This window comes from Marmota monax, unplaced genomic scaffold, assembly GCF_021218885.2.
Source record: "Marmota monax isolate L192 unplaced genomic scaffold, Marmota_monax_Labrador192_F-V1.1 WCK01_AAM20220418_F8-fsc00122, whole genome shotgun sequence".
In the NCBI taxonomy this organism is placed as follows: Eukaryota; Metazoa; Chordata; class Mammalia; order Rodentia; family Sciuridae; genus Marmota; species Marmota monax.
In genome coordinates, this window is record NW_026695223.1 from 6,252,769 (window position 1) to 6,274,019 (window position 21,251).

Here is a 21,251-nt window from a genome sequence, read left to right on the forward strand (position 1 = left end):
CTCATTCTGGAGGACAGAAGCAGGCAAACTACTACTCAGGACAAAATATGACCTGTGCTTGCTTTCACATGGCCCACAGGCAAACAGTGATTGTTTTACACTTTTAAATTGTTGAAAACATTTTAAAAGTAATATTGCATGATCTATGAAAATTATACAAAATACCAATTTCAGTACCAATAAAGTTTTACTGGAAAAAGGCCACATTGATTCCTTTATATTGTGTGTTTGCTTTTGCACTATAATGAAAATTGAGTAGTCAGTAGACCAAGACTCCACGGTGCACGACACATAAAATATGAGCCTCCACAGATGGTTGCTGATCCTCACCTTAAACAAAAGTTAATATCAGGTGTTTCAAAGTCCTCAGTGATGTGAGAACTCGGGTCTAAAGCTTCTGGAAGAAAGTTTCTCTAGTTTTCTTCATGATCATGGGTAGACCAAAACTCCTAACAGAGGCAGAAAACGGGCTATCCCTCAGGATTACTTTATTCTTCACCAAAATCAAAATGATATTCTACAAAAGAGATCATTTAGTACATATCTGTGTATACTTAATACTTATGAGTTATTTACACACCTATATCTACATAAAATGGACAAATTATAGAGGTAATAAAAAGAATTCCTACACATCAATCATAAAGAAAAATATCAACTCAATCTTAAGAAAAACAAAGTTAAAGAGATTAGAACAGAATATTCAAAAGAAAGAAGACATGTAGGGAGGCAGTTTCTTGTTCCTGGGGCTGGTTGGCTTATGTCCCAGCTGCTTACAGGCTCACTGGGCATAGAAGTCGACTGTCACCCTCTAGGAACTGCCTGGGTTTGCCCAAGTTCCTTCCACTCCCAGAGAAATTGGCATCTAATGACTGGAGGGTTCTCCCTTCTTACAACATTAATTGGTAAGATTTAGAATTTATTCAATTTCTCAGAAGAATAAAGGAATTTGATTTATTCTCTCTCACTCCTAGATGACAGCAGGGACTATAGCAGGTTAATCTCAAATCTGTGAGTGCTCTGCTGGGTCCTGCAGTTCCTGAGGCTTCATGAAAAAGCCACAGCCTACTTAGCATCCCTACAGCTGCATCTGAAACACTGCACAGTGGCCACTAGAGGGCACTGGGGGTCCACTGACTGAGCTGCAGCCAGTGCTTCTGGGAGAGGGATGGCTCAGGGGTCTTGGCTGGGGGACTGCATTAGGGATAACACCTGATGAGCCAGGACAGGTGAATTGTGTTCTCCACACATCCCATGAAGTGCACGTGAATGACTCAGAGTACGGAACCATGAACTGCATCTTGGTAAATCAAGATTCTCTGGGAGCTCCTTTGACAGGGGATATGATTGGACTCCACGGGGGCAGCACACACCACAATTCAGGTGGAGAGAGAGAAGCCCCTGACTCCCAGGAAAGCTGGAGAGTGTGGGCATGGACTTCCACCCCACACCCTGGCCTGCCCTGATCAGCACAGCCAGCTGCCCCTGTCCCACAGAAGCTCCAAAGAATGGGGAAGGACTACATCAACTGAGCATGTCCAGGGGCTACAGGAGACCTGCTGAACCCACAGGCACACTGGCATCAGAAGAGCGACATCACTGATGTCACAGCAAATCCTCCAAACAGAGAAAAGGGAGGAGCCAAGTGCCTGCTCTCAGCCCAGGAGACCAGCACCCTGAGTGCAAAGATGCTTAGACCTGTCCTTCCTGACCCTGCCTGGGGACCCAGGCTCCTCTGCTGCATCACCCTTTGTCTCCTGGGAGCAGGTGAGTCCTGAGCACAGGGGACAGCCCCTGGAGCCACAGTCCTTTCTTGTTGCTTTGTATCAAACTCCTCCTTGGGTTAGGTGTTCACTCCTGTCTCCTTCCTCCCCAGGTTCAGTGGATGCTGAAGTCATCCTGTTCCCAAGACACCTAATCAGAGCAAAGGGAGGAAAGGGCACTCTGAAGTGCTATCCCATGTCTGGACATAATAGAGTGTTCTGGTACCAGCAGGCTCCTGGTCAGGGGCCTCAGTTCCTTGTTGAGTACTTTGAAAAGATGCAGAGAAACAAGGGAAACCTACCTGATCGATTCTCAGCTCAGCAGTTTGATGACTATCACTCTGAGCTGAACATGAGCTCCTTGGAGCTGGGGGACTCAGCCACGTATCTGTGTGCCAGCAGCTTGCACAGCCCTGCAGAGTCACTGGCTTTCTGTACCGTAACCTTCCTGTCCCAGCTGAGGGTGTTCTAGGCAGAGGAGCTGTGGGTTGCTACCCAGACTTATCAAACGCCCCCAAATGCTTCTAGCTCTTTGTTAACCTTCTGTCTGCCCTGCTGAGCTCAGTCAGAGTGCTCCTGGTCATTCAGGCCCAGACCTTGAATGTTCTTACCTCTAACCTGGCACCTTCCAATTCCTAGCAAGTGGCAGGAACCCTACTTGGTGGAGAGCGTGGGCATTCATGATGAATTTTGATGTAAGGATCAACACTTGTATCCATTTTATAGATGATCACCGTATATCACTTTATTTAGAGGAGGTTGCACGAAGCCCACAGACTCTCCCAGTATTTCACATTTACAAGTATCAATAGCAGAATGGAAACCTACATTTCCAAAATCAAAAGTTCTGCTGGAATCCATTATTGCTCCCTGGTCTTTGTCAAAATGTGTATGAGAGCAGAGTCTCTTCCATTCAAGACCAGCTGGGCAGCAGGGGGATGTCACATTATGGGATAGAGTTACATAGTTTATTGCCTTTCAACTTCGAAGACACATGCAATTAAGGGCATGTTTGTCTGTCATAGATCCAAGTCAAGTGTACCTTTCCAACAACAGAAAATGTGTGACTTGATAATTAATTACAAATTCAATGAAAAGACGATATTCCTGGGGGATGTAGATTTCCCCAAAGAAGTTTGAGTATTATTGATAAATCAGACTATATGTTGGAAATTGAAAGAAAAGTGACCACAACACTCGGAACAACCAAGAGATCTTTATTGCAGCAGTGCAACAAAGAAAAAAGAAAGAAGGAGAGAAGTGGGGGGGGCAGCTGGGGAAGGCTTTTACAGCCCTTCTGCTGTGCTGCCTAAATCTAACAGGGTCTCTGGGTTTGCAAGCTGCCTTGTTGGCACACAAGGGGGTTAAGGGCTCGGCCTTGAGTGGCAGGCTATGTGTTCAGCCTTGAGCAGGGGGGCGAAGTGCTCAGCCTTGAGCGGGGGCTTGGGCGTTTGGGATTGAAGCAAACAGGTGATAAAGAATCAGACAGAGGGTTTGAGCGGCCAGGTCACCCTACAGCCAACTTTGTTTGGCATGCCCTGCAGACAGCTTACTCAGCCTGTCCTGCACCTAACAGAAATGATCCTCAGAGCCAGGGAATTCCAAATGTCCTCTGTTGGTGGACCTTGGAACCAGCTGAGCTCTGACCACAGATAGGAGAGACCTTCCTAGGTTGGCCAGGTCTTACCACACCCTCTGCTGTGTATGCTGCTCTGACCTCCTCCTGATCTCTGTCTGATTTTGTGCATTTTCTCACTAGACATCTTGTAAAAAGTACCTATCAAGACTCCACTGAGGTGTGGAGACACCAAAAGAGGCCTCACAGTGAGTTATGGCCTGTGTGGGAAAGAACAGCACTCATTGCTATTGCATGGCCGCCAACATGATTCAATGAATCTTCTCCTATTTGGTGGATACAAGATCCTATGAACAAGGACAGAGCATTTCCCTGTGACAGTGGAGGCACGAGTCACGTGCTGATATCTCATCTGCAACACTAATGATCCATCTCTTGTTTTGATCGGGAGTATTGTCATAGCAATCTAGGTAGCCAGGAATCCTGGCCTCACCTGAAGCTGAGGGAGAATCCACATCTATAAAGACACACTGAGTCATGAGACTGCTTGGAAGGGATTTCTGACTTTTTGTGAGACTAGATTAAAATTTTTTTCAAGTAGAAATGACCTTGATCTTGCTGCTCTTAAACCTTTTGGGGTCAGATGACTCACATAGTCATGAAGAGCATTGCACACTGACATCCAATTCTGAGAATTTGGGCAAATAAAAGAACTAGTACAAGGAATCTGAAATGACTTTGGAGCAGCAAAGTTATAGAAGGCACTACGACTGCCATTAGTATATTCTTAAATTGAAGAAATATGGGGAAAAGTTAAAACAGTACACAAATAAGAAAGTGTATAGTTCAGGGAATAAAAAATGCCTAGATAAACAAATATCCTTCCTAAAATCAGAAAAAAAAAGAGTATCCACCCTAATAATTTAAAACAGACTACAAATTCTTTCCACTCAGAGCTGTTGAATTGTATATATATATATATATATATATATATATATATATATATATATACTCTAAATTATCATATTTCCTAATACTAATACTATATAAACATATATATGTAAATGAAAATTGACTTTTTCCATAGGCAAGAGGTGTGGAAGGTTGTTTGTACATCTCATGCATTTGTAGAAGAGCGTGTCATTACTCAGCCACTCGTGGTAAAAGTTCTATTTCCCCCAAACAGGGTTAGAAAACACAGAATTCCCCTTGGCCCGAAAATGGGCACCAAGCTCTTCCTCTGTGTGGCCTGCTGTCTCCTGTGGGCAGGTGAGTGCTGGCCATGGGGGCTTCCTTCTCGGGAATTCCAAGGCCTCAATCCAAGTCTTTCTCTTGAGGTGACATAAACTTGTGTCCTTCTCTACCACAGGACACATGGAGGCTGGAATCACCCAGAACCCAAGGCATATCATCACAGAGACAGGAGAAAAGGTGACTTTGCGCTGCCACCAGACCTACAACTATGACTATATGTACTGGTATCGCCAAGACCCAGGGCAAGGGCTGCAGCTGATCCATCACTCATATGGTGTGGACAACACTGCCAAAGGAGACGTGTCTGACGGGTACAGTGTCTCCAGATCAAACAAAACGGACTTCCCCCTCACTCTGGAGTCCACCACCCGCTCCCAGACATCTGTGTACTTCTGTGCCACCAGTGACTACACAGTGCTCCAGGGCCACCTCCTGGCTGCACATAAATAGGAAGACTGTGGCTGCCTGTGCTCAGGAGCCCTGGCCACCCCAGGAAGCAGAGCCCTTGCCAGCCTGGGGACCTCACAGCCTGGGCAACAGGCCCTCAGTGCTGAGGTCCTCCCCTGCCAGTCTCAGCCTGACCTCAGACCTCCCAGCCCCCTTAGCTTGCTGCTGCTCTCTTCAGCAGCCCTCTCTTTCTACCTGCAAAAGGAAAATGCATCTTAGTGGAGGTTCCTGTTGAAGGCCTTGCCAGTCTCAAGGCCACCACCTTCTCACCCCAGGGCTTCAGTGTCTTCCTCATCCTCCTATAGGCTCTTCTACTTCAGCCCTGAGTCTCCTCCCCCATGACCTCTGCTCCTGGCTGCCTCCATCCTGGGGGGAAGCCCTAGGGGTCTGTGTCATGTGCCTTCCTGTCTCTCCATCCTCCATGCACCTGTCCCCTGGCTGTCAGCTCCTGTCACACTCTCCTCTGTGAGTTATTTCCCCCATGAGGACTTGTCCTCACAGGGTGTTCCTTTGACCCTAAACATATGTCCCTCCTCTCATTCCTGGGACTACTTTATTCCTGCATGACAGTGTATTTCAGATACACTAATCCTTAATTGTGACATGCAAAATTTAAAATTTATTACAAAAGATGAAGGAAATAATTCTCTCATTTCCTTGAGGGAGAATTTTATTTTATTTGAGACACAAAAGAAAACATGCTATAAAAAACAATTTTGTAATCATGGCAGTTGTATTAAATTAAATCACACCTTTTAGGGGTCCAGAAGGGGACCTGTTCTCTTGTCTTTTCAGTCACTGGAGGCCACTAGCACGTTGGCTCATGGCCCCTTCCACCTTCAAAGCCAACAGTGACACTTGTGCCTTCCCTTGGGCTGTGTTACTCTGGCTCTTCTTCCTTTTCCTTCCACATCTTAAGGCCCTTCTGATTACAGCAGCCTGGGGGGACATTCCAGGGTACTCTCCTTGTTATCTGTGTCCCCAATGAGCCACCCTAACTCCATTAGAAAATTTCAGTCCCCCTGGCCATGCAGTGTAACACATTCCCAGGCTCCAGGGACTAGTCACACCTATCTGCAGAGGAACATAATTTGGCCTGCCACATGTAGGCACCTGGAAATAGAAGGAACAAACAATGCTGCTGGTTAGAAAGCAGTGAGGAGCACAGTCTTACACTCTAGGTTCAAGACACCCTGCATGAGGACAATGCCTTCAAGGGAAGCAGGCACATCAGATGCCTCCAGCCTGCCTGTAACTGTGGGTTATCTAAAGTTGTCAGGTTCTCTCAGGTGCAGGGGACTCAGAAGGCTGTCTGGGTGTCCACAGCACATGTGGACTTCTGTTCCTTCTTTGTAAGCAGATAACGTAATTGACCACCCTAAGAAACAGAGCATGCTTCAGCTTCCCATAACGCCAACCTGAGAGGAGGTGTGCTGAGAACAGGTCCTTTCAATAGGGAAGAGGCAGGTGTTCATGACATCAGTGCAGTCCCCGTAGATTCACAGTGAGTTGACCTCTTCCTGGGGAGCCACAGGTCAGCTTGTACCTAAGAGAGGGTGATTTGTTTGTGATTGTGTGACTCGGGCCTTGTGCCATCAGTGAGAGCAATACCAGAGTTCAGGAGAAGCTGGTTGCAATGAGATAGGGGATTCGTGTTTCAGTGCTTGGAGTCTGAGGTGCAGATGGAAGGAATGGGCAGGCTCTGAGGTGAGGGGATCTGGAGAGGAGTCATTGAGAGATGATAATGTCAAACAAGTTGCAGAGGGCCTAACGTGTAGATCTGTATCTCAGGTCTTTTAAAACTGAATCCAGTCCTGACAAGTTCATCACCCAGCTGTACAGCCTCCTCTGGAAGGAGCTTTCAAGGTGGGGCAGGTGCCTCACTTGATGATGTCACTGACAGATGTACCTTGTGAGAATAAAATGTCCCACAATTACTTTCTTCTTCCTGCTCAGAAAGGCCCTCCAGGTCTTCCACATCTGCTCTCATGGTGAAAATGACTTTCTCATGAGTTCTATTATATTTACATACATTTGGAGACCAGGAATTCCCTTGAACTCTGCTTTGCTTCTGTTTAAGTGCACAACTCCCCCGCTTGGAATCTTTCAAGATACAGTGACCTCATCAAAATTAACAACAATTGTCCTGTGAAAGACCGTTAGGAGGATGAAAACAGAAGCTACAGCAATACAGAAAACATTCACAAACCACCTGTTCAACAAAACGCTGGCATCTAGATCACTAAACCAAGACTCACAGAACTGTCCATCTAATCCATGCACAGGAGGAGTAATACATTGTGACATTTTATACCAGTGAGTTCTAGGGTGTGGGGGCTTCACAGTGTTATTGGCAGTTCCTGATTGGCATCAAATCTGGTAAACTATTTCTGGTGTGTCTGAGTGATTCCCAAGTGTGGCCACTAGCTTTTACAGAGACTGATATTCCAACCTGGTCATTCTTAAACACTTAACTACAAATTCCCAAAAAGTCTAATTGCCTTACATGTAAAATAGTTAAGTTTCTTTGATCTTCACAGCAGATAATTCTAATTATGCATTCATAATATGCAATAGTAGTATTTGTGGTCAGTAGCAGGCCTATTAACATTTCCACTTGTTCAAATAAAATGCAGAATATGTACTTGGTGGGATGCAGCTGCAGGCTTCTGGGTCCCCCACAATGCACATGTTGTCTGCTATTTGCTCAGATCCTAGGTAAGTGCAACCTCCCTGTTCACTGGTAGAAGATTACAAAAAAATACAGGGTCAATACTGATACAAGTCTTTCAGATGGTGAGGAGATACTCATTGAAAAGTCTCCTCAAGTGGATTGTCATGGTAGAATTATTATTTTTAGGATTGTCCAAGATGTCAAAGAGAGTAAACCATCAACAACCATGAGCTCTCAGACAGAAATATTACAGTTTGTGATAGGAAATGACAGTAAGCACAACCACAAGGCAATTTCTGTTTTAGACAAAAAGTAAAGAAAAGGACACTGAAGATGATAGAAATTAGGTATACACAAAAATCCAAAATCAATCATTTCAATGACTGCAAAAGCTTAGAGCATACTCCAAAGAATGCCTGTGCTTCCCAGCATGTGACACATGGAATTAAATTTAAATCTGCTAAGAGGATAGATAAGACTGGACAGTGTTTGCAGGTTAAGCTTCTGTTTTGCCCACAGGACAGGAAAAAAGGGAAGAATATTTGTGAAAGAAAGCCTTATGGAGTTAATTATATTTTGAGCATTTCACTAGGTGTTAAAAGCATTCAGTCAGTGCCCCGTCTTGCAGCAAAGGAAATTGAAGCAGAATGTGCATAATTGTCCCACTGTCGCTTAGCTAATAAAGGAAAGGGGATTTAATAACACGAAACGTAGGAATAAATTTATAAAAGCCTTTACAAAACATTTCAAGAAATAAAAATAAAAACATGGATTAACTACATAGGAGATTTCTGCAGAAGCAGTACTAGCATCTTAGTGTTCCCAGGTGACAGGAGAAGGGGGATCCCAAGTTCAGGAAAGACAGACTTTAAAGGGGAAAAGAATTACAGCCAGGGCAAGCTGCTCTCAAAGGGGGTGGTAGGAAACAGGAGGACTGAGTATAGTTATTGCCACGGTAGATAAGATGACTGGGCCTCAGAAAAATGCACCAGGAAAAACCTTCAGGATCTCACAGACACCCTGGAGGAACCCCCCCAAAGGAACAGAGATTTGGGGTGTGTGATGAATGTCTCTGAAAATCACTTGTCTATGAAGGTCACATACATCTGGAACAGTTGCAAAAGAGGGTGCTTGGGGAGATCAATGACAAAACTCACACCATCATATGATCTTCAGAGATCATCTGAGCCTCAAGGAGCTGCCTAATTACTTGCTAAACTATGATTCTTAGGAAGGTCAAATGCACAATGAGACACATGAAAGAAAAAGCAGGAAGAACAAAAAGAGGGAACCTTAGAAGTGGGCCTACAGGACAGGGGAGAGTGAAGGCACACAGTGTTTGTTGTAATAGTGCTTGTTTAAGAAGACCCAGACATCGCTAATTTCACATCTCAGCTAATATCACAGAGTTCAAGTCTACAGAATATATTAGGAAGCTAATGGTGTGGATCAGAAAGAAAACATAAAATCAAAGAAGCTGTTCAATGCCTCTGAAGATTGCTAACACTATTTTTCTGAGAAGGAACAAAGAAATTTTAAAAACATTTTAAAAATTAAGAAATTCATTCAGCTCAATGTTTTTTATAGTAGAGGGAGAGATGATTAATGTGTATCATTCTAGTAGAAATTTTAAAAAGAACTGCAATGCAAACAAACACTGTTCCATGCCTGGAACACATGAGATTTGAGAAGAGATAGAGTGGAGGATTAGATTGGCCTCCCTTTAGTCTTTGAAAGGAATTTTGGGGAGAAGTGGTACATAGTCCAATTTGAGGCGGCTCTGGTGTTGGCATTTTATCATTGGTGATACAGTAGGAGTCCTTTAAGCTTGTCAAAGGATCTTTGTTTCATCAAAATCAGAAATATAGCAAGGCAGATTAGGGAAGAAAAGGTGACTAGAAAACTAATTCTGAGCCTTTCAGCCAGGGTGGCCTTGGAGTTACTTAATTGCCACACTGTCATGCACCATTTCACGTGTTCTGCGGCCAGAGCTGTATTCAGGGGAGCAGTGGTTGATTCTGAAGGAGACACCTCCAGGCGGTGGGAGCCACGCCGTCCTCACAGCCTGCCCCTCTCCTGGCCCACCCTGTAATGGATGAGTCCCAGGTGTGAGGGCCATGCAAGCCTTGAGCATCTTAGGGAAAATGATGGTTGCCTGGAGAGCTGCCCTGGATGGGAGGGGTGGGGATCCTCTGGAGCAGTGTTTCTTCCCCTCCCTCCTCTCTCTAGTGGGAAAACCCAGTGATCTGATTGTGATGTTGAAGGAAGGAACTGGGCATGCTCAGCTCAGGCCCTCTTTTACCACCTGTGAGGAAGATGCTTTCCAGTCTCCTGCACAGAATTACAGCACAACTAGCAGCAGACTCTTCATTCAGGAGGAGAGTTGGCCACTCTAGAACAGGAGGATCAAGGTTGACATGCTCAATTCAGAGGGACACTGGCCAGCCACAACTGCATAGGTGAGCCCCTCCCAGCACCAAGGCAGATGTTTGGACTTTAGTTTCTCTGAGCTCAACATTCCTCTCTCAAGTGTTTTTGATGTTGGACCAGAAAGAATGGTGGTGCTCTTGGACCTAAAACACCAATGACTCTACCCTCATTCCTCTGAACCAGGGGAACACAGCATCATTCATCCATGATCATGGCAAAGGGCTACTCTAGGGAGCCTGCCCGTTGGCCACTATGGGACACTGTGGCTCTTCCATCACTCAGTGACTTCAGAGGAGCAGAGAAGTGTCTGGCAGGGGGAGTTAATGGAAGGCTCAGGCCTGGTTTCTGCACCACAAACCATACTTGTGGCTTCTAGGCAAACACCAGAAAAAGAAACGTGGGACTCAAAAGCCTTGTATTCTTGTGCAAATTAATTAAAACTAATAGTGAACATGGGATTTTTAAGCAATTTGGAATGCCTTAAAAAAGCAGCCAGTAGTATTGCAGCAGCACAATAAAGTAAGATTAACAGAGGTCTTTCTTTGGTGGAGATGCACACATATGGAAAAGGGGAGGCGCAATGATTCCCTCCTCCTGCCGCAGTCTCATGAACCCACAGAGCTGTTTGCTGAGGGGCAGACCCTGTCCTGCCACTCCACATAGCCATGGAGACAGGAGGGCAGCACACTTCTCTGTGACAGTGGAACCACAAAAGTCTCCTCCTGCTGTAGGAGTGCCCTGATGACAAGGAGGATCTTGTTCTGTAATTGAAGGGGGACCACTGAGGCAGCTGTGAGCTGGTGACTGAATGAGGTGTGGAAAGGCACCTCTGTGGCCCTCTGTGCATGCTTCACAGGCCACCTCCAGGCTTGCATAGGACACCAGGGAAAAGGAGCTGGTGGGACAGCTGTGTGCCCCAGTGTAGGAAAAGCAGCCCACAGACGGTTCCCATCAGAGCTGATGGAAAGGGCTTTCCTGTAACACAGGCCGGGTCCGTCCTACTGTGATGCTCTGAGATTTCCAGTCAGGGCCCAGAGACAGACAGTGCAGTTGTTCTGAGTCAGAGGGGCTCTCAACTTCAGAAACCTACAAGTGTACTGAATCACCAGAAAAAACAATTTCAGGGCCCAGGTTGGCCACAGTCTGCTTTCCCCTAGTAAGGATCAAAGTACCAAGGAAAGAAATGCCCCAGTCATGGGCTGAACTTCTAATTTGCTCACCGTTCCTATTTCATGCTCCTCATACCCTAGACATCAGCCCTGGGTGCAGGTAGAGTTTTCCCATCCTGGAATACTGGGTCCTGGTACAAAGTGATATCCCTGGGTTAGGGGTACCATCTTCTCCCCAATCCCTGGACCCAGCTTCTGCCTTCTTCATGCCAGGGTCCCTGGATGCTGCAGAGCCTCAAGACACCTGGCCAGGGAGACAGGACAAGATAGAACAGAATGTACACATGTGCAGGTGCATGCACGTGCACACATACACACATACACACACACACACATACACACACTCACACACACATTGGCACAAATTATCTTCTAGGACAAGAAGACATGAACACGGCTGATTCTCCACATCATGACAGTTTCACTGTCTGACTCCTAAGAGAGTTGATCACATGTCTTCTCTTTTGAAGGACATATGGCTCAGTTTTGGGCATAGGATGGCTGTATCTCTGTGCCAACATCAAAGACACAGGCCTAGTATGCTCTGTCAACTCTATGAACAGAAACTGTATAATCCATAATGTAAGCACCTGGCCATCTCTCATATTTCCTTCTCCCCACCTGAAAGAGTTAATCTTGGTATCTCATTGTTCAATGTCAGATGTTAATCATTGAAAACCTTTGCTAGTTGTAAGATTAGAGGCAACTGCAGAGTGCTTTATTGAAGTGCTTTAGGAAAAGTTAAAAGCCCAATTATTCTGTTCACAATAGGGCCTAAAGTATTAACAGAATTTATAGTCTGCCCTGTGCTCTGGGCTGGGGTAGGCCCTGCAGCACAAGAGTGCCAGTCTTTAGCCTTCACCAAGAATAAAACTGGCATAGTCCCAGCTCCCAGGGCATCTGCTCTTTTTCATGATTAAAGCCAAAGGCTTAAGGGGGAGTCTTGGGAAGTTCCTACGTAAAAAATGAATCATTTTGGTTTTGTGTGTCTGGGAGATAGAATTCTCGAAGGAGAGGAAAAATCAATTTCTTGAAATTCAAAAGGTAATTTATTGATATCCTGATCATGAGCTGCTACAGGCACATCCAGGTGGAGATATCCAACAGGACCCATCAGATAGAGTGGGAGATGTGACATGTGATAGTTACTGCAGCACAGGGCTAGGAGAGGTAGCATCTGGTGGAGATCTTGGGGTTTGAAAGAGCCCACTACATCCCAGAGTAACTATAATTTATTTTGGTCAATCTTCTGTAGAGGATCAATGCTCATCTTTGGAAGGAAGTCCTCACAGTCCTGACAGAGACAGTGATGTCACTGCCAGGCCACATTCTATGCTGGTGAGAAAAGAGGTCCTAGAATCCTCGACTGCACTCTTCATTCTCACAAGGTTTTCTGTGGATGAAGCCTCCTCCTTCCACACCTTGCCATGGTCACCAGGATTCTTTACTCTGTGGTTCATTGTTTCTTAAGAGAAGGTGAGATCCTAGATATAATGAATCTGAATTTCTGGACATTTTTAGCTATAACTGCAGTTTTGATTTGTAATCTGTGCCCTACTTCTGTGTCTCTTCAGAATCTATGGATCCTGGAGTTACCCAGACACCCAGGCATGAGTGGCACAGAAAAGATAAGCAGTAACTCTGAGATGTGACCCAAATTCAGACCATGAACCTTTTCTGGTACAGACAGACAGTGGGGCAGAAGCTGGAGTTGGTGACTTACTTCCATAGCAGATGTCTTAATGATGATGGTGGAATGCCCAAGGATCGGTTCTCAGCTGCCATGCCTTAGACCTTTTCCACCCTCAAGATCCAGCCCACAGCACCTGGGGACTCAACTGTGTACCTCTGTGCCACCGGCTTAGCCACAGTGCTGCAGAATCACCCTGAACAGATGCAGAAACCGTGGTGCTTCCCTTCTGTGTCTCCCAGCCTCTCAGCAGTCGTCCTAGGCTGCTGTCTATCTCCGGAAAGGTAGGGGTTTGGTGGTGTACCTGACCTGGGCAAGTAAGGACAGATGACATTCATGCATCACATCAGGAAGCTTTTGGACACTGGGAGTTGGCTCCTGATGCTTCAAAACTTTTTCACAACATCCACTGTGTCCAATACAGAGGCGGATGTCAAAGACAATGCTTCTGTGTGGTTAGGTAAACCTAACATTGTGCAGCCAGGGAACGCAGTCCTTATCTCCCATTTTTGCTTTTCATCATGTCTTCAGTACTGTTTCTTGACTCTTCTACCTTACAACTCCCAGCTTCCTTGGCGGCTTCCAATATCTAGTTGATGCTTTGGCTTCTCAGTTTCTTTGCTTGTTCAATTCCAATGATCACTCCTCCAACCCATCTCAGTTATTCACTTCCATTCTCATATTTTAGACTTAGAATGAGACGTGATTTGGACAGCCTGCAAAACAGCCCTCTCAAATCTCATATTTGCCTTCCACAGTCTTCTCATTTCCTCTCTAATACTACCTGAGCAGCAGTGCCACAACCCATTAGGACCACTAATATGCATCTTTGCAAATGGCACTGGGTTTCACCAGCTTATTTACTCACTTCCTTCCTTATTCTACTAGAGTCCATAATAAAATGATGAAATCTTTTATATATTTTTAAATTGTATTCCTTTTCTGTTTTATACCTGGAAAGAAAATGGCGCCCTTTCTGGGCCCTTTTGCATGGTGCAATGAACCATAAAGATCCTTATGCTCGTAAAGCATATTCTAAGAGGGGTGAGTGTCCTTAAGTCTGTAAAATCATCTATCTATGCATTGGAATTTCATGAGCTTACTATTTTGGATTGTTTGTATCCTTCAAACTTATTTAAGCTTGTTTTTAATTTTATTTTTTGTGGGAGAATGGTTACCAGGGATTGAACCCAGGGTTGTTTAATCACTGTGGCACATGGCAAGCCATTTTTTTTATGATTATTATTTCATTTAGACACAGGGTCTCCCTAAATTGCATAGGGTCTCACAAGTGTGCTAAGGCTGGCTATGAACTCGCAATCCTCCTGACTCAACGTCTAAAGCAACAAGGATTGCAGGGTCACACCACCACTCCTGGCTATATTTATATTTTTGACAATAATAAAAGCATTAAAGTTGTGCATACAGACTGGATGATCTATTCTCATTGATGTGTGCATGTGCTTCACTTCTTATGCACAAAGAATTTAAGAGGTGTTAAAAATCAAAAAAGCCCATTTATGAATGTTCTTGCAGGAGTATCAAACTGTGAAGGGGAATTCCTGTAGTCAATTCCTTTTGTCTGTTTTCTTGTTTTTTTTGATCACATGATCATATTTCCTCCTACATTAGGTAATTTATTGGAATGCAATATATTGCATTTGAAAAACTGTAGATGCAGTGAGACTCCAAATTATTTCATCTTCAGAAAAGACATATTTTTTTTTTTGCTTTTGTTCAGAAATTGTAGCAAGGACATGTAGGGGGCACAGGTCACCTTAATTTAGTTCATGTTTGAACTGGATTGAAGCTGGCTTCTGCCTTTGTGGTGACTTTCCATTCTTTCTCCGAGTGTGTACCTATTTAAGTTCCAAACATAATGTCTGGGAGATTTTTAACAGCTTCACTGCAGTGAAATTCACAAAACTTAATATTGACCCAATTCAAGTTTGCAACTGAATGTGTTTTAATACATTTGGGGAGTTGTAAACTATCACCAGGACCCAGTTTGAAACCATTTTTAACCCCAAACCTTCAAATTACATTTGTGCTCCTTTGAGGTGAGCCCAGGCTAAGACCTGGGATCTTTACCAGGGTGTTCTCCTGCAGTCACTGAACATAATGGTTATGCTATGAACCAGAAAGTTGATGGACACTCCTCTCAGCCTCACATGCCCTCAGTGTCTTCCTGCATCAGCTATTTCACTGAGGATATAAAACTGGAAAATGGCTTAAAAGGAAAAAATGGTTCATCAGATTTATCTTTTCTTCTTGAAACATTAGTCTATCGCATCCTTAGCACCTCCATCAGCACTAAATGCTGTCCAATGTGAACCTTTTATATTTTAAATATAAAATATCATCTTTTCTAGATGACTAGGAGTATTTTTCTGAAACAATCTAATGTACTACACTAAAACCCAGTTTTATGTGCTTTAAAGTTGGGGTGCATTTGAGTCTGTTTGTATTTGGGGTGGAAGTAGCCTGAAGAGAGGAAGGAGGGAAGGAGCCTATCACTTGTTCTAGAAACCTCATGTTAAATATCATCACTTCCTCTATTATCTCTAAATGTTGGTGTTACCCATCTGTGAAATATCTTACTAGAAAATAGCTCCTAGAAAACAGGCCTCTCCAGGTTCTTTAAAAATGTGGGGCTCGTTAATTTCTGTCATTTTAAGTCTTCACTCTGTCAATGTTTATCAAAGGGTTCAGCTGATATTTGGGATGGAACACTTCCATTTTGAATGCCGGTTTCCTCAACAGTATTTGAATTTTGAAAACTATCTGGTAAGAATGGCAGCCATTATAAAGTCAAACAACAACAAGTGCTGAAGAGGACATGGGGAAATAGGTACACTCATACACTGCTGGTGGGACTGCAAATTGGTGCAGCCAATTTGGAAAGCAGTATGGAGATTCCTTGGAAAGCTGGGAATGGAACCACCATTTGACCCAGCTATTCCTCTTCTTGGACTATACCCAAAAGCCCTAAAAACAGCATACTACAGGGACACAGACACATCAATTTTTAGAGCAGCACAATTCACAATAGCTAGACTGTGGAACCAACCTAGATGCCCTTCAGTGGATGAATGGATAAAAAAAGTGGCATTTATACACAATGGAATATTACTCAGCACTAAAAAATAATAAGATCATGGAGTTTGCAGGGAAATGCATGGCATTAGAGCAGACTATGCTAAATGAAGTTAGCCAATCCCTAAAAAACAAATGCTGAATGTCTTCTCTGATATAAGGGGGGTGACTCAAAATGGAGTAAGGAGGAAGACCATGAGAAGAAGATTACCACTCAATAGGGAAGAGAGGTGGGAGGGAAAGGGAGGGAGAAGTGGAATTGCTCGGAAGATGGAAGGAGACCCTCATCATCATACAGAATACATGTATGATGATGTGAGTGGAAAAAAAAAGAAGTGTGTCACATTAGATTGGGTAGAGAGAAGAGATGGAAGGGGAGGGGAGGGGAAAGGGGGTGGGAAGGGAAGCAGAATAAATAGACATTATTATTGCTGTATGTATATACGTGACTGTATGACCAATATGATTCTGCAACCTGTACACTCAGAAAAATGAGAAATTATACCCCATCTGATGCAAATGTATGATATGTCAAGATCATTGTACTGTCATGCTTAACTAATAAAAAAAGAAAACTATCTGATAATTTGGGGAATCAAATGCCCTTACACATTTACAAATGTCCCCAAGAGATACAAAGCACACAGTCTCTAATAGACAACAGCTAGAACATGCTACTCTATGTAGAATCTTGGGTTCTGATATTTTCCCGGAAATCAGCAAATCATTAAAACTGAGAAGCTATTCAACAGTCCTCTCTCAGTCCCCATCACTGGGCTTATCATCCCCAGGTTCTGAAGTCCCTTGGAGGTGCCTCTGCCACATGGCTTAACTTCTGGTGTGGGCCTGGACCATATGCTTGGCCTCCCTCTGAGAGGCAGAGGGAGTCCTGGTCACTGGTGTCTTGCTGGGGTGGAGGCTCCTCCTCTTCCTGTGGAAGTTGTTTCTAAGGCTGAGGTGCCTCAAAGACAATGAAATCACTGTTCCAATAGCCTGCAGTGGCCCTTTTCTATCTGATTGCCTGAAGCCTGACCTTGGGGAACTCCCTCCCTGCTTTGCTCACACAAGGGGCACAGGGTTCTTCAAAAGGGGGCATTTTGAGAAATATGACTGGATTGAGAAGGGCAGGAACTGATTACCATCCTCTCCCCTCCCATGTGGTCTCTGTTTCTAAGACCCTTACCACCATGCTGCTCTTGGTGTGCAGCAGGACCAAGTCCTAGTACTCCTGACCCTGCAGCCACAAGGGGGAGCTGTGACCCTGTAGAGATCTAGCAAACTCTGAGCAGGGCCTGAGAGAGTGCTCTGGATGGGAGAGGGTTAAGAGGAAGTTTGGGTTCATACATCTGGGAAAATATGGTCTGCAGGAGCTGAGGTCAGTGCTGTGGTGTGGGCTGTTATGGGCCCAGCTATGCCCTTTGCAGTGAAGAGCAGGTGTTGCTGTGTCAGCCAACAGCCTGGACTGTCAGATGGTTGCAAGGGAGCAGCCTGGGACCCGAAGGAGGAGGGTTTCAGCTGAGGAGGTCTGGAGACTCAGGCAGGTGCAGATGGGGGACCTGTGCCTGAGGGAAGTTAGAGAGGTTTGGGAACCAGTCTCAGCTCAGTTCAGCCCTATCCAACCCAGCCCTGTGGCAATGATCTTGAAAGGCCAGTGTTCCCTTACTCCAGATACCAGGAAATTGAACTAGAAATGGTGTTCCTCTTCTTCATTTACCGGGTGGTCCTTTGTGATCTTAGAACAGGCAGTTCTAGTAATGGCAGGTCATTTCCTTTCTGGATAAGAAAGGGTTCCTTAAAATAGCAGCAATCTCTCCCCTCTGAACCCTACTTCTCACCCCTGTCTCCACCTCGAAAGACCCATGAAATCTAGAATTGTCCAACTGCCAAAACACCAGATAATTCCAAGTCATCTAAAGATAGAACAAGTTGGTTCTAAGCTCCATCCATCATGAAGATCAGAGCTGGGACTTTTCACTTTGTCTCAAGGCAGGTGTTTCATTTAAAAAAAAATTCTGGAACTTCCCTCTCTTCTTTGTAATCTAAGAATGCAACAAAGTTATATTCTATGGTGGTGGCTCTAATGGTCCTGCAGGAGAAGGGAGCTTCCAAATGTTTCTCTATGGTGCCATGTTTATTCAACCACATGCCTGAAATGAACGTCCAGGAAAACTGTTGAACAGGAAAACAGATCCCACTTGTGAAGGTTGATCTTGCAGTTCACCTTGAGATGAGCAAAGGAATCCATTAAGAAGGCTTATGTTTCTACAGCAAAATCAAATTTTACTAAATTTTTTGTGTTTTGAGACATTTTCAAAATCTGATAAAAGTTATTAAACACCAGAAAATGCAGAAACAAACTTTTTTTTTTTTAGTTCTGGGGATTGAACCCAGAAGCCCTTTACCACTGACTACATGACTATGTCCCCAGCACTTTATAAATATATACGTTTTAAAGATATTTTTGACAGGGTCTCATTATGCTGAGACTAGCCTCAAACTGGCCATCCTTCCTCTCCAGCCTTCCAAGTCTCTGGGCCTACAGATGTGCATCACTGCTCCCAGCCTGAACATCAGGCAACTAAATATTAAAATTAAGTAACTTTAACTCAAGGTTTGGGAATTCAGAGTTCTCCTAGATTTTTCTTACTCCCTCCTCTACCAATCATCTATACCTCATTTCCAATAACAAAAATAACATGACTCATAGTAATTTTCAAACTTAATAAATAATGGCTATGCATCATATTAGTGTATTGAATTTGTGGTGTTGTTTTCAGTGAACTGTAGATTAAACATTTATGATCCATAAGACAGTAGAAATGATAAATGTAAAGATTTTATGTGGCTAGATGTATTTTCAATAGGTCAATAACTTAACCTGAATACTTATAAAGACGAAGTACAAACCTGTAACAGGATGCTCCTTTGGGCTTAGATCTGAATTTCTGTAGCTGCAGGTCCAACTGCAGACAAATGATTGCATGAATTGCTGTGTATACTGATTTTCATATGTTGACTGCAAGGAAAAGGATTGTTTTCAGGGTCAGAGGCAGAGGACTCAGCAGACATCTGGGCAGAATGGACAGGATGCCTGGCCTTTGGTCCCCTGCAGATCTAGAAGCTCATGTTGAGCCCCAGTGAGGAGAGGCAGAATCTGGTGACACCAGGCTCTTCCTGGGATTCTGTGCCAAGGTGACCACACTTGATGTGACTGGGAAGGAGAGATCTTCCCTCCACCTGTTCTGCCAGTCCACCCGGAACAGCAGCCTCCTGAGTTCCTAGGGATCCAGTGGAAGGAAACCGCTGTGCTAGGTGCAGCCGTGGTCTCCTGGAAGTCACCCAGAGCAGAGGCAGTCATGCGCCTCTTCCATTCCATTTCTAGAATGGAAGAGTTGGCACACGCCTATCCCCCAGAGACGGAAAATTCAGCACAGATGTAGAAAGAGGTTTAAATATCAGACAGCAAAATCATGACCAATGTCCATAATTTGCAGTTGGGTGTCTTCTCTTCAAGCAGAGCACCACTCAGCTCTGCCTCTCTAAAGACAACATTGCAGGCAGCAGGGTTGCAGCTTAGTCCCCTCAAGGCACATCAACAGAGTGCTCCTGACAGTCATCACATTCACGCAACTTAAATGGCTGCAGCTGTTTGGGTGAGAACTCAGGGCAATCTCCTGCCCACGGCTAAAGTGGTCCAGGGGCCACTGAGCCTAAGCAGACATTGAAGGGAGCCATGATGTGAGTGGGGTCCTCCAGCATTACTGGAAAGGCAAAGGAAGGGTCCAGAAAGGAAAACCAGCCTCATTCTGACACTGTCCTGAAAAGGAGGAGAAGGGCAGAGGTGGCTCCTCCTGGGGCTCTGAGGGAGGGAGGGAGCTGCTGGTGCAGGAATGGCTGTCAGACCAGCCTGGAGGTAGCAGGCCCAGCCAGCTCACACCTCCTCCAGAAGTTCCATACTCAGCTGGGACAGGAGCAAGCTCAAGACAGGAAGAGGAGGAGACTGAGTTCATGGAGACCTTGAGAACAGGGAAAGTGTCACAGCTGTGATGTCACCAGCAAGGCCCCTGGCAGAGCTGTGGAGGCTGCAGCTGCTCTAACTCTGCAGATTGGAATCCTGAGCTGGGGCCTGGCCTGACCTGGCTGACTTACCATGGGCTCCAGGCTGCTCTGCTGTGTGGCCCTCTGTCTCCTGGGATCAGGTGAGTCCTGGGCCCATGGGACATGGTACTGTTGACCTTGCCCAGATCCAGGACTAGCTCCTGGGATTTTCCTGAGTTCTGCTGCTTTTTTTCACAGGCCCCTTGGACTCCGAAGTTTCCCAGACTCCAAAATATCTCCTTGCACAAACAGGAAAGAAGCAGTTCCTTAAATGTGAGCAAAATCTTGGTCACAATGCTATGTACTGGTATAAGCAGGACTCCAAGCAATCACTGAAGATGATGTTTAGCTTCTATAATAAGGGAATGACTGTAAATGAAACGGTTCCAAGTCGCTTCTCACCTGAATCTCCAGACAACGCTCATTTAAACCTTCATGTCAAGTCCCTGGAGCCAGAGGATTCTGCCTTGTATCTCTGTGCCAGCAGCCAAGACACAGCCCTGCAGAGTCACCAGCTGCCCGTGCACAAACCTGCCAGGCAGCCAGGAAGCTGTGGTGACAATGAGTTCCCTGTGCCTGAGGCTCTGCTCTCCATTCCTGTGGGCCCCGTGGAGTGTCAGTGTACAGCAGCCTCCAGGGCGCCTGGTGGGCAGCTGAGTTCTCCAACACAGAGCCCTGCAGAATCCCTCTGGTCAGCTGAGCAGGGACTCCACTAGCGTTAGCTGTCCATCCAAATCCACCAATGATGGGGGACTGAAGATCTTGACATGGAGCAGCTGTTCATTGTCCTCTTCTGCTGTGCATATGGCCACACCTTGCCCATTACGTTATCAATAAAGACACAGTTGTTAACAATGTTTGAGGAGCACAAGCCTGAAGAGAGGCCAGGGTGAATCTTCCTATGATCAAAAGGAATTCAGATTATCAAAGGTTTCATTTTCCAAAAAAAAATTAAATATATAATATAAATATGTATGTGATACATAAATATATAAATATACAGTAATGTATATAAATATACATTATAATGTAATATAAATATTATTTTATCTAT

At 44.8% G+C, this 21,251-nt stretch overlaps 2 gene segments (V, D, J or C); both read left to right on the top strand.

Moving 5' to 3' along the window:
* Positions 1-696: 696 nt before the first annotated feature.
* On the top strand, positions 697-5,579 carry LOC124086126 (T cell receptor beta variable 10-3-like). The segment is given in 3 exon segments: positions 697-1,767; positions 4,526-4,608; positions 4,709-5,579. Coding segments are annotated over 2 exon segments (384 nt in total).
* A 14,123-nt stretch (positions 5,580-19,702) lies between these two features.
* LOC124086129 (T cell receptor beta variable 3-1-like) lies at positions 19,703-21,048 on the top strand. The segment is given in 2 exon segments: positions 19,703-20,298; positions 20,396-21,048. Coding segments are annotated over 2 exon segments (567 nt in total).
* Positions 21,049-21,251: the final 203 nt, after the last annotated feature.